At 38.7% G+C, this 13,454-nt stretch overlaps 2 protein-coding genes across 2 annotated transcripts in view; one reads left to right on the forward strand and one right to left on the reverse strand.

Annotated features, from left to right (window-relative positions):
• LOC134819530 (uncharacterized) overlaps positions 1–13,454 on the forward strand; it is a 103,159-nt gene that overhangs the window by 68,308 nt on the left and 21,397 nt on the right. The gene's annotated exons all lie outside the window — the stretch shown is intronic.
• LOC134819492 (E3 ubiquitin-protein ligase DCST1-like) lies at positions 1,103–4,506 on the reverse strand. Its single transcript, XM_063829448.1, has 3 exons — positions 3,175–4,506; positions 2,944–3,004; positions 1,103–2,641 (listed from the first exon to the last, which is right to left on the reverse strand). Exons 1-3 carry the CDS (start codon positions 4,434–4,436, stop codon positions 2,429–2,431), a joined length of 1,536 nt encoding a protein of 511 aa, XP_063685518.1. The 5' UTR covers positions 4,437–4,506; the 3' UTR covers positions 1,103–2,428.

A 13,454-nucleotide genomic window follows, 5' to 3' on the forward strand; every position in this document is an offset into this window, starting at 1 on the left:
GTTTTCTTCCTCATCCTCCTCCTCCTTCTTCTATTCCTTCTCCTCCTAATCAGTCCTCCTCCTAATCAGTCCTCCTCCTCAGTCGTCCTCCTCCTCGTCCTTAGTCCTCGTCCTCATCGTCCTTAGTCCTCGTCCTCATCCTCCTAGTCCTCGTCCTTAGTCCTCGTCCTCATCCTCCTAGTGCTCGTCCTGGTCTTCCTCAGTCTTCCTCCTCTGTCCTCCTCAGTCCTCCTTCTCCTCAGTCCTCCTCCTCCTCCTCCTCACCAGTTTACACAATATATTATTACTAAAATGTTTTTAAACGCATTTGAGTCTGAAACATATTGACATGTTACTGTAACTGACTCAAAATGTGCTCGAGATTTTTTTTTAAAACAGAGTTTTACTCTCCAGTACTATGGAAAAGTTGTTACATGATAAATAAAGATTTTGATAAATATAGTGATTTTCATCCCTTTTAATGTTATTGAAAATTGTGTAGACTATTCTTTGTATCTAACTGAGGATTGGAAGTTTGAGAAAGGACCATAGTCATTAACCGTGCTACCCATTTCTGCAGATAGCCTGTTACAAATTGTGGAGACAACTTAAATCAAAAGTTACTAAAGCGTTCGCTATTTGTTACGATTGTTATTACCAACCGTACCTCTTTCAATTGTGGACCGGGGTGGATGTTTCTGTCAAACAAGAGTTGATACGACATTGTGTTGTTTTTCGGACGAAACGATTCTTGTTTGGAACAAGATACCATTTTGGGGTTCTGGGACCACCACCAATCGATTTCTTGTCATATTTAAGTACAGAAATAGCTACCTATATCGCCTAGAAACCTCAGAGGGAAGATTTAAATTTTCCCGATTTTTCCGATATGAGGGTTGATGAGGCCAAAATCGGGATCGGAATGATCGGAAATGATCGGGTTGGACCCCCCCCCCCCCCCACGCTAAGAGTTTATTTGAACTCTTAGCGTTCCATTAGGGTCGATTCTGTCCGAGTCGAAATTATAAGATAGCAGACATGAACCTTGTTAAGTTTCAGAAACTTAATGCTAAAAAGTAAAATAACGAATTTTACATTATATTATTTGAAGCGATCAAAAAATAGTGATCTCACTAATCTATTGTTAATAATAACGTGGTATAATATAAAATACCCCAATATGTTTATCCTAATACGTGGTATAAAATACACCGATATGTTAACTCTCTTACACCGTAAAAGTACACTGACTTGACTTAAGTCGGCTTCTTGGTCCGAGCAACTACAATTCCTCGCCACACGTCGCGGTCAAGCATAACAGATCTTATCTCTTCAACACAGGAAAGGCTGGTGTCCTTCTTTAGCATGTCCAGAAACGTAAGGTGGGGCCTCCCCGGTCTCCTGTATCCATGCTGAGGGTCCCAGAACAGAAGTTGGTTTGCCAGAAGGTCGTCATGCCTGGCTACATGTCCAGCCAGTCTCATTCTTCTGGAGGCTATCATCGCTGATGGCTTGGGGATGTTGCCGTATAAATCACTGTTGTTGATGATTTGTGGCCAACGTATGTTCAAGGCCATCCGGAGCATTCTAGTGTAGCATCCATTGATCCGCTTAGTCATGGATTGGCTTATCGTCCAAGCTTCAGAGCCGTACAGGAGTACGGGCTCAACCGTTGCTCGAAAGACACGGATCTTTAAGTCCCTGCGCATTCCAGACTTCCAGGTTGTCTTTAACTGATGACAGGCCCCCCATGCCTTTGCTTTCCTAACATCAAAGTCCTTCTCCGCACTTATTATTCTGCTTCCAAGGTAGACAAAGTCATCTAAAAGTACACTATTAAAATATATTAAACTAATTTAAGAAAAACAAATGCCAAAAAACTTGACTACAGACTTATAACTAGCGCACAGTGCATCTTTTTCTAAAATCAAAATTAATTTGCTATTTGTTTAAACTTTAAGTACATATTTTATACGATTACGAATACAATATGAATGGAAGTACAAAATACTGATTTATCTAGAGTTGAAAAATACGTGAGATAGTTTTAAAGTTTTAAAGTACGTATTTTTCAACTCTGAATCTAACCGAATAGTTTAGGCTTGCCTCTTACACCAAATAGTTTGCCTAACCTAGGTAATGGGTATCACTTAATCTAAAAGGCCCGTGGACACAGGGAATAAGCTTATGGTTTTCTTTGATTGTCAGTTTTACCGCATCAAAAATATCCATCCCAACCGAAGAGATAGCCGATTTAAATGTAAAACTCTTCACACAAGTTAATATTTTAATAACCGCAAAACTGCTCAAAATATCGATTGTAAATCTTTGCACGGTAACGTGCGTGTCTCCAATTACTGTGCACTATAATGCAAATAAGGTTCGATAAGGTATAATGCAACATTGCAACATACTTTAGGTTAACATTACACCAATGCCAATGCAAACTTCATTCGTTTGGTTCCTTTGCACAGTCAGAGCAAATCTCCGCGCTCACTTTCTCTCCGTTGTGCCGGAAAGTGTAGGCGGAAGATGTGTCTTCCTTCAGTGGTTCCTTACACCCCAAACAGGTCTTCAAGGTTGTGGGCCCTTTCTGAGTTGAGAACAGTCGCCAAACTTGCTGGAACGGAGAGAACTCCGCGCTCCGTTCTTTGCAGCTCATCTACAGGAAGAAAAAGAGGTTATCTTCCCTTTCTTATAAACGTTATCAATCATTAATAGTAATATATATAAGGAGGTGGTGCTAGTGGCAAACCAATAGACTAATATCACATCGAGCAATCAACTTCAAATATCACTGTAGCCTGTCAAAATAAACATGAATACCGCCAATACTGGTAGCGATTAAACAATAGAAAACACCGTTAATCATCATACTGAAGAAATCATCCATTATTTTATGAGATTATATTAATCACATAATGATTTGTTTTCATAACTAAACCCAATTTGAATAATATGTACCTCTCTGTGAAGAATGAGTCCCAGTTGCAGCTGCCTCGTTCTTCTTCCCGACATTATTTTTCTGGGGAAAAGTATGTAGTTTAACCATAATTTGACTAGATTACAGTTTTATTCACAAGAAGTTGCAAAGTATGTTATAGTACATTTGAAGCAGGACTCATTATTAAGATTATTGTGTACGTCGGACATCCAATAAAGAAGTATAATGTAAAGAGTTAGATATTCTCTTACTTGTGAAGATAGATGGCCCTCTCTTGAGCTCGTTTGGGGTAGTAAGCGTTGCAGATAATCTGCCTGAGACGACTGAAGTAAGCTTCTATCACACAAGAAAGTAATGCAGCGATTATAATAGCGAATATAGGCCATATCGAAGAATTATTCGTCCTCTGTGGGCTTGGCAAACATTTGTCCGTGGAGAGGTCGAATCCGTCGATCCTTATCGTGTTGGAGAGACTCTGGCCTGTTGCCTCTTTCAGGGTGCTTCCGAATGAAATCCCCTGTTCCATCCCGGGGAACGTGATTCCGAAACTCGCATGTTCTTTGAATGCCTCGAGAGTAACAGCAAAGAGGTAGTCCATGAGCAGGATGCCAGAGATGACAATTGCAGCACATAAACTTGGGATACTTTCCGTAACCAAAGATATTGTTTCCTTTTTGCTTAAAATCATGCTGACCGCAAGATGGTACTTTTCCTTAAGCTCCCAGCATCTCATCGGAGTCACCTTAGGCTTTTTCTCTTTCTCGCAGATTTCCTTAAAACTGTGGTTGATGGTCATGTTATCGAACGCATCATCCTTGTAAAATGAGCCTACGTAAACATATGCATCATAGATGATAAGGATAATGCTAATGTAGAAAATCTTGGAAGCCCATCGCGCTATAATTTTCGTGGATTCGAAAGCGTGCATGAAGATTCCCTGAAGTGTGTCACGAATTTTTCTAATACTGCTTGAATCGATCTCCGCTGCAAGCATATCAAAGTCCATATCGATGAGGTCTAAGTTCGGATTTAGGTCCCGGACAATGTTTTTCAGTGCATCCAAAGAAATCCCATCAAACGCAGATAAATCTAAATCTGGAACATCAATTATGTTTGGTGGTTCACAGGAAGACCTTTTTCGACGCCCGGTAAAAATGTCCTCAAAAGCATCAACAAAACCCCTTCCAGCATCAAATAAAGAATCAAGAACACCCCCTCCAGCCATAGTAACACCATCGCAGAAACCTGAAATCATACTACCTGGGGTATTCAGCACATCTCCAATGCTTTCCGCTACTTCCTTCATTTCTCTCATCTTTTTTTCCACGTCTCGTTTCGTAGCCTCAATATTTGCTCGTGTTTCTGCAGTCGCATTCTCAATATCCCTCTCTAGCTGAGCAAGATAAGCTTTGGATGCGTCGTTCATCATAGCAAGGAGTTTTTTAAACTGCTCCATGATTTTAACAAACTGTTCTACGGACCTTTCGGCCATACTTTTAATCTCGCGGTACATGCAGGTGAACGAACGGACTACCTCTTGAACATTGTGTTCTAGCGTGGAAAGTGGTCCCTCAATCACTAGTGCCAGTGCAAAGCTGAACATGAAGCTCCTCCCACGCTTTGTCAGCAGACTTGGTAACATGAGGACCATGTTGCATCTCACCTTGGTAGAGAAGACACTGGTGAGAGCTAGTCCGGACCCCACCACTGCACCAATCCCTCCTCCCACTAGGTGACTTGTTCTCTTACTCATCAGAGCAGTCTCGTTAATGCTGGTCTGGTAGAGTCCTGCTGTCCAGCTGGAGTAGATGTGTTTAGTAGAGGGGTTGGTAGAGGTGTTGGTAGAGGTGTTAGTAGAGGTGTTGGTAGAGGTGTTAGTAGAGGGGTTGGTAGAACTGCAAGTAAAGTTGTCGGGTGCTGTGAAGGGAAGTCCTGCTAGTATAAGATGGGTTATATAGAGGTAGATGAGAACTCCATAAATCGGACCCATCAGTAAGCCTGCTAGTCGGCACTGTGATATATATGTTAGGAAGGCAGCGGGTGTGCAGCGAAATCTTCCAGTTTTAGATTTCTGTTCTCGGACATTGTTTACAGTTTCAATCTCGAACTTCTCGATCAAAGAGTAGACAGCGGCTGATGACCGATCATTGGTAGCCATTCTTGTAGTTGTAACCAGGTTAGAAGTTATCTCATTGCTATTTGCTATCAGTAATTTAGTTTCTGCTGATAGCGCTCGATGGCGATTGGCGATTGGCGCAATCCAGCGCTAACTAGCGCTAGCTTGCGCTAGTTAGCGCAAATTTATTGTTTGCGCTAGCTAGTGTTAAAAGACGCTAACACGCGCTAGTTGTTAACGGGTGGTACTCTTAAAATATTTATTTCAAAGATAAACCTACATCAATATAAACCTACGAGTGACTACCTTATCGGACCTTATTTGGACGGACATTAATTGAACGCTGGAGGCCCTAACGTTCATCATAATGTCCGTTCAAATAAAGTCCGTCCAAGTTAAAGTCCGTGCTTTTTGTCCAGAATATGACAACTATGAGAACTTTATTGTGCAGTAAGTTAACGACGGAAAGGTTCTCCTTGGTCTGCCGGAGGCACAGAAAACTCTACTAGTATATGATGTTTTTAGGGGGCACTTTGCAAAAAAAGTCAACGAAATAATGGCACTCAACAACATAGTTCATGAGCTAGTCCCCACCAACATTACACACTTGTTTCAGCCTCCAGATATTACGGTAAATTGTGTTGCCAAGGACATTGTCCGACGTTGTTATAGTTCATATTACTCAGGGAGGTAATGAAATGGACAACAGTGCTAGAAAAGCTCCATGCCCGTATTAATTTGCACGCAGTAATCGATACGCGTATTCAAATACTATTGGTGGTGTTGGGCAAGATCAGGACTGCGGCCACACGAGTTTTAACGGAATATAGTTGATCCCAGAAACTTGCGGGACAACAAAATGCGATTATAATATCGATAACGACCGCAGCGACGGTATTAGTACAGTGAGAAAAATTAAATCGTAAACATGTTTGAGTTTGTAGCGTATATATGACGCTTTGCCCTTGTCAGAGGGTCTATCATTATGAGTTTAGATTGAAATTGGCTAATCTCCTCTGAATTGAATACAAATAACACACGTTATTGCCGACGTTTCGCCACCATGGCTTCTTCAAGGCGGAACACAAACTTTGTTACATAGTGACCTGGTAAATATCCAAATTAATACATAAAACTCTGAGAAAGATTAAAATAAAATAGGAAGATTCTAAGCGGTAGAAAATTTTAAAGCAAAAGATAGAAGTTAGGCCAAAGAATCTAGAACTGTCCAAAATTTGAGAGCTAGACCAACGTACACAAACCGTAACAAAAATAACTTCCTACTCCCTAACATATTCGGGGAAACTGAAAAGGGTGCCACGTATATATCTGTTGATGACATTTACATAATAGCCCATGTGGTCTTTTGCCACGAGTCTGCTTCAGGTGAGAGCTGAGTGTTTATTTTAGGAAGTAACTGCTTGATATACAGTGATTGCCAGATCATTCGGTCTGCGTAATCCTTACATACTTTGAGGACTTCGAATTTAAATGGTTCGGTAGGAATTTCTTTTATTTCAGGGTGTGACATGAGATAAACATGTTTACCTTTTTTTAAAAGCTGTGCCTGAAATCTGTGTGAATCGAAAAGAGAGAGCCAAAAAATCGGATATATTTTTTTGAGCGTATTAATACAGTGAAAAATTGGCCATGGAACTAGAGGGTTATCAATGACCTATTTAACTCGACAGTAGCAAACAACTCTATACAGCAACGTGTACACTGAACTGTCTGTCTGAACATCAGACAAAGGGAAAAAATAAAGCGGTCAAACACGTCTACAGAACCTACACGCACTTCCATTTTAAATTATATTTTCTCGTACAAACGATAATCAAAAGTAAAAAATAAACTCTGTAATTCGCTTCCTAATATCACCCTGGCTAGTGAGTAAAGTATCTACGTAACATTTCCGTATAAATACGTGATTAATAACAATAAATCGTGTTGCCAAGGACATTGTCCGACGTTGTTATAGTTCATATTACTCAGGGGAGGTAATGAAACAGTGCTCGGAAAGCTCCACGTGATGTTAAGGTTAGCCAAAAGTTATCTAAGATAAAACCACTTCATGCCGAATGGCTTGTAAAAGTTAACACTGAAATGCAGGACTGGGGTAGTTTGATATGATTGATTGGGGGACTGGTCTGTAGTACCAGCCAATGTTTACTCAAAAGTAATATATAAATAAGTTAAATATTCATCCCCGAAGGGCACGCAGATTATGATTGTGATATTATCTATAAAAACTATTCAATTAAAAGTTAATTGGTCGAGTCGACTGGCCCTGATCTGCAAACATATTAATTGATATTAGTAACTTTATGATGCTGCCTCACCGCAATTAGGTGTACTAGCAGGAACCCGTATAACCCTAAAATGGTGTCAAGACTCAAGAGACCAAAATAATTATTACCTATTTAATTCGCGTTTTTGACACCACTTGGGGTACCAAATTTTGGGCTCTAAAACTCCTTCCTCTTGGCCAATTTTTTATTTTTTCATGCTGATTTGGAGGCCATAAAAGCATTTGACCCAGTCAAAAAAGTTTCGGTTGTATATATTTTACGGTTTTTGTGGAAATTTGCGTTAAAGTTGATGCCGTGGTGTCAGTAAAATGGCACAGATAAATATATATACATACATATATATATCGTCTCGCTTTATATATAGTAAGATTATCAGTGTAGATATGCGCTATGTGGCAGTGAAATAAGGAATGTGCTGTTAGAATGACCTAAAAAAAGGTTTCCATAAAGATATAGAAATCACTGATGCATGGCCGACTATTTTATGCACAAAAACCCATTCGATGAAGATGACATGTGATATTATACACTGATCATGTACATATATTCTAACATTTTTACTGCTTAACGACTGCTTTTCTTACTAATTACTGTATAATTATAAAAAATTGATTTAAAAAATCATTTGCTGAAATAAAAAACGTCAAAAAAATGAAAAAATTCGGATTTTTAATGGTTTTGATTGCCTTTCAGCGTTCATATTCATGTCCGTTCATTATTATGTCCGTTCATTTAATGCAAATGTTCGTCCAAATAAGGTCCGATAAGGTATAATAATAATAATACATTTCTATTTGCTAGGTCATATAATATTAATATGCACTTTGTGATTTTTTTTTCTTGCGTTGCAAGCCCTGTTTCTTATAAAAAACAACCACTGTTGTAGATACACACAGTCTCTACGCCTTTATCCTCTGGTCCCTAGGGTCAGCTGAGTCCGGGCCAGAGGAAAATCACCGATTGCCAAGGTTTGATGCCTAGGCAGTCGAGACCTCTTATTGAGACCCGATATAATAAATTGTTTTGTCAGCTATATAGAACTCTTTACAAACTCAACTCTTGGCGGACAGCCTCAAATCAGTGTCTACACACTACATTTTGTTTTTTTTAAAACATATTTTTAATCACTGTTATCAGACATTATGAGTCCTATATAAGGCTACATTTAGTCCACGAATCTGAGCTATGCACTCAAAGTCCTGTTTAGACGTGGAGGCGTCTTGCGAACGAGACGAAAGTGTCCAACGTCAATAATCTTCCCGCTCCTTATCACCCATGAACGCCTGCTCGATTCCTCCTCAATTGTCTGCCTCAGCTTTTCAACAAGCTAACAAGACTACGGTGAGTCTACTGCTGTTCCTGTTTGGCGAAGCAAACATCTTGTTCCAGGGGTCACCACGCATGCGGAATTTTGGGATGTCTTTTAAAATTCTCTGGACGTACTCAGGGACTGAGGGACTGAGGGACTGCTCATTGTAACTTTGATCGGAGCATTGGCTGCCCGACCAACTTTTTCCCACTTGACGATTTCACCCGTCGTCACGTTACATTCTGACACCACATCAAGCACCTGATGTTGTCTCGCCATTGCTTGTCCTCTCCCTTTCCGACATGTTCTTCATTCACACCGAAGAGTAGGAAACTGCATCGCTTCTCTTCAGCGTATTTCTCTTTCTTTCAGCCACGCCCATTATATTTGGTCCCAATTATGCCCAATTATGCCAAATTACCTTAAAATGCTCAAACCCCCTGATTTTAGGTGCTTTACTTGTAGCCAGTGGTCTCTTGAACTCGTATATGAATTTTCATTACGATTAACGGACAAAAAATTGCTGAGTTATGGGCCAAAAACCATATGCCCATATTTCGGCATACGCTCTTAATTTGATCGATTTTGTCCCATAAATTGGTCAAGTATTAATATTTTTGAATGAAACCAACTTTATATGGAAGGTAAGCCTAAACTACATTCTCTATGATTATCAGCTCAATATCTATCAACACATGTATATTCTGTGTTCAAATAGTCGCAAAAAATTAACAAAATTACCCATATCTCAGTTCGCGATAATCGCGGAATAGAACTGATTTCGCTCAAAACAATAGAACTCGATAGGGTTTCAATATTTTTTCATGAAAAGGTAAATTCCGTTTTTAAGATGTTAGGTAAAAACTTAAAACTTATGTTATCTTGTAGATTTGTGACAGACAACACTGGTCTGGGAGGGGGATTTGTTTAAAAAATATAAGAGATACGGAAAGTCTGTTTTAACAGGAGCTTTCAAAATATTTGTGTAAATTGTCTTCAAACAACACTGGTCGTCCGACTTAAATCAGTGATCTCTCAGATTTAACGTGAAGTTCAAGTATAATTCGGTCGTGACTCGTGAATTAAAATATTCTTTTTATCTACGCAGTACTCATGTGATAAAATATTCTTTGATAACATTTAAAATTGAAAGTAAACCCAGAACCAACACTGCTTTGTTTTTTATTTTTGCGACTGCAAGTCTTACTGGGCCGCGCTCAGCCTGTCATTCCGCCTAATCTCTATTCGGTTTATGAACATGATAGCCTGAGGTCCCCAGGTAACTGCAAGTCACGAGTAATTATATACAGGGTGCTGGGTGGCCCAGAAGTAACTGCCCGCACGCAACTTTTTAATAACTAGCTTCACGTTATTCTTCTTATATAACTCCACTTTTGACCTATTTGGCGGCCACTTATCATTTCAAAATCGCACCGGTTTTTTTCAGGGGATGAGATTACAAAACTTATTGCACTGTTTTGAGAGTGACCGAAAACTTATTAGGTATGGTTACTAAACTAATTGCACTGATTCCCTGAAAGATGCTTTAGTGTATTATTATTACACTTTCGAGCCATATTCAGCAGGAAAGCAGTATTAGCATTACTTGCCTCGGCATGAAGTCAGGCAGATAGTTAAAGAGAGCTCGATATAAAATGAGGAGCTATCTCAAACCGCATACGTTACTACTTTGAGGTGCCGATTTAGGTATTAACTTAACTCAACTACCCGAGGTAGATTGACGACAGTAAGTAAGATGGTGACACTCATTAATTTTGTTTGTGTTTGAGATATAAATTTAATCCTTACATTGATATAATACAACACAGTATGAAGCAAGGGCAGATTTCTCACGGTGTCGGGGGCTAATATCCTTATCAGTGTGTCACGTGACAGTTATTTCTCGAAATCAGTAATATGGGCCGGTGTCACGTGAAATAGTAGGTTCACGTGACCACTGCGTACGAGTCACCAGAACGAATCATCTCCAAGCATACATGGCGTGTGCAGCCCCAACGGGTGACCGACAACTGAACCCAATTGCAATCGGGTTCATGAACCTAGTTCCCACGCAGTTAAGAGACACCCAATCAGCTGAGTTGGGTGACCACTGACCAATCAGCTTAAATCCCAAAACGAAAACTGAAACCAGGTCATATCACATCTGCACCGAAATCGGAGTTTTTCAAATTTAGCACACGCTTTGGCCACAGCCTGAATTTCAAAAACAGCAAAACGTGTAAAAGGCCTAGCTGGACAATTTGGCAATAGATATCATTTTCAAACATAGTTTCAATAACTAGTATAATAATACGATCTTAAATGCGTATTAGAGCCTGCAAGCATCTCTTGCGAAATAAGTTTAGTTCGAAAAAGGGATGCATATTGCAATCTCTCGAAACAAATTACAGGAAATTTCCTTCCAGAATCGAAATCTAGCAAATAGCAATGTGAAATGATAAATCCAGAAAGATGTTGTTGTGCCAATTTTATTAACAATAAAGAGTCAAAGGAAAAGTCCTACAAATTTCGAAAAATATGCTTACAGTAATAGATCTTACTCACAAAGAGGGTACAACATGCAAAGAGGGAGCAGCGGGAAGAATTCTTAGAAAATTTGTTTTAAGGAATGAATTCTAGCAATGAGGTAATGTAAATTTGGACTTCAAGGGGCAAACTGTGTCCTGTAATGTAATCAGTAATGTTATCTGAATTTTAGGATCGCTAGGCTTCTGAACTTCTGATGAATCCTGACATGTAATATGTTTTGTTTTAAAATTTAAAGACCTTTGATTCACACACCAAAACTTTTAATTTGATCAAATTACAAATATCCTAATATATACGTCTCTTATCTTACTATATATAAAGCGAGACGATATATATAGATATATCCGTACCATTTTACTGACACCACGGCATCAACTTTAACACGAATTTCCGCAAAAACCGTAAAAGATATACAACTGAAACTTTTTTAATCCTTGGTTCCTGAACTTCTGATGAATCCTGACATGTAATATCGGAATATGTAATATAAATTATCAGATTTCTGGTTCATGCCAGCTCACAGCTGGATTGTATCCTGCTAATTTACTTGAAGATACTGAACACGGCACAGAAGAGTAACTAGCAATGTTTTTTGAAATTTATAAATCGGCAACTATCGTGCAGTTAGACTGCAGTAAGAGTTAGACAGGATAGGCCAAAAAGTTGGGATAGGCCAAAAAGTTGGCCCCCTACACCCCTGGTTCTATGCATATCATGTAACAGATCGTTTGCAAACGTTATTATTTAATATTTATATATAAATATGAAACGTCAATCTAGTTTTGAAATTTGTTTATCTAATGACTGTTTCATTTGTTTGTGAGAAAAAAACAGTACGATTAGTTTATAATCGCATTGTTTTGAGAGCAAATTATAACAACATACCTTAGGAGCGTAGGGCCAACAAATTTGGGTCAAGAATGTAAGCTCACTAAAATGCAATTCATATATAATGCTCTACTAAAATTTTGGTATACTTCAAAATTAGTCGCCGCAAAATTTAGTCACGTGAAATTTGGTTTACAACAATTTTAGTCAAAAGTTTGAGTAAATTTATGGTAGACTAAATTTGTCGTTCTTAAGGTATACCATTATTCCAGAGACGTGTGTAAAAAGCTTTTAGTTCCTTTTTTAAATTTCCGTTCATCAGATTTTCCCACTTCTTTTAGTTTGTATATATTTTCAATTGTATATGATTCGTATTTGTTATTTGACCAAAACCCATAATCATGGGTAGAGTGGACCGCTGCCAGTGTCTCTCTTTCCCAAACAAAAGGAAATGATATTAATTTGATTGACCGTTTTCAAATGCAAAATGATACCGAGAATGAAATCGGTCGCTCGCTTTTCCCATTCATTCACGGCTTATAGTTATACGAATTGTAATAGGTTTCGATAAATTACATCGATCACTGTATGCTGTAATAATCTCTTTGGGTTGCGTTCGGGTCGATACCTAGTATTTCGGGATAAGGGTGGTAGTTAGTGAATTAGCTGAAGTTTATTGAATCTTTATTGCTGAGTACAGCTGTCTTCAGGTATGGTAGTTCTTCTTAATCTATTACATTTGTAATTGTAAATGAATGGGAAAAGCGAGCGACCGATTTCATTCTCGGTATCATTTTGCATTTGAAAACGGTCAATCAAATTAATATCATTTCCTTTTGTTTGGGAAAGAGAGACACTGGCAGCGGTCCACTCTACCCATGATTATGGGTTTTGGTCAAATATCATCTCTTTTTGATAAATGTCAGGGTACTTTATAAAGTCGAAATATAAACTGATATCTTCAATAATAAGGAGGAAGTTTCAACGATTTCGAAATTTTTCCTTTGAAAACATTTCCTTGTGTTTGGGTAAGCATATCGGTCGATCACTGACTGAATTTGCCACTTTATACTCATTCAAGTTGGCATTAAATTTATATATAATGACATTGAACTGTCGTGGTAAAGCAGAATTTGTTCGAAATCACGAATGAGCAAAATTATCACCTTTCGCACCTGCAAACTATGAGCGGACGTTGCGTGCGCATCCAATATTGAATCGCCGTAAATTTTTGCGTGTTGGTGTTTTATATATAGTTTGATAAGCATGCAAAGTTTCAAAGTATTTCGAGAAGAACTGTAATCACCACGGCACACCAAAGTTGACAGAAAATGGTAAAAACAGCAATTTTCAGTGATTTTAGCAATTTTTAATCAATTTGGGCGTGTCCCCACGTGTGCATCTTTTCGATTTTTAACT

The sequence above is a fragment of the Bolinopsis microptera genome, chromosome 8, assembly GCF_026151205.1.
Source record: "Bolinopsis microptera isolate Bmic1 chromosome 8, MBARI_Bmic_1.0, whole genome shotgun sequence".
Lineage (NCBI taxonomy): Eukaryota > Metazoa > Ctenophora > Tentaculata > Lobata > Bolinopsidae > Bolinopsis > Bolinopsis microptera.

Excerpts from the sequence above, each read along its gene's own strand:
- LOC134819492 (XM_063829448.1), bottom strand. The coding sequence starts at position 4,436 with ATGTACCGCGAGATTAAAAGTATGGCCGAAAGGTCCGTAGAACAGTTT. Across the intron at positions 3,005-3,174 it reads AGGGCCATCTATCTTCACAA|AAAAATAATGTCGGGAAGAA; the intron begins GTAAGAGAATAT and ends ACTTTTCCCCAG. Across the intron at positions 2,642-2,943 it reads GACTCATTCTTCACAGAGAG|ATGAGCTGCAAAGAACGGAG; the intron begins GTACATATTATT and ends TTCTTCCTGTAG.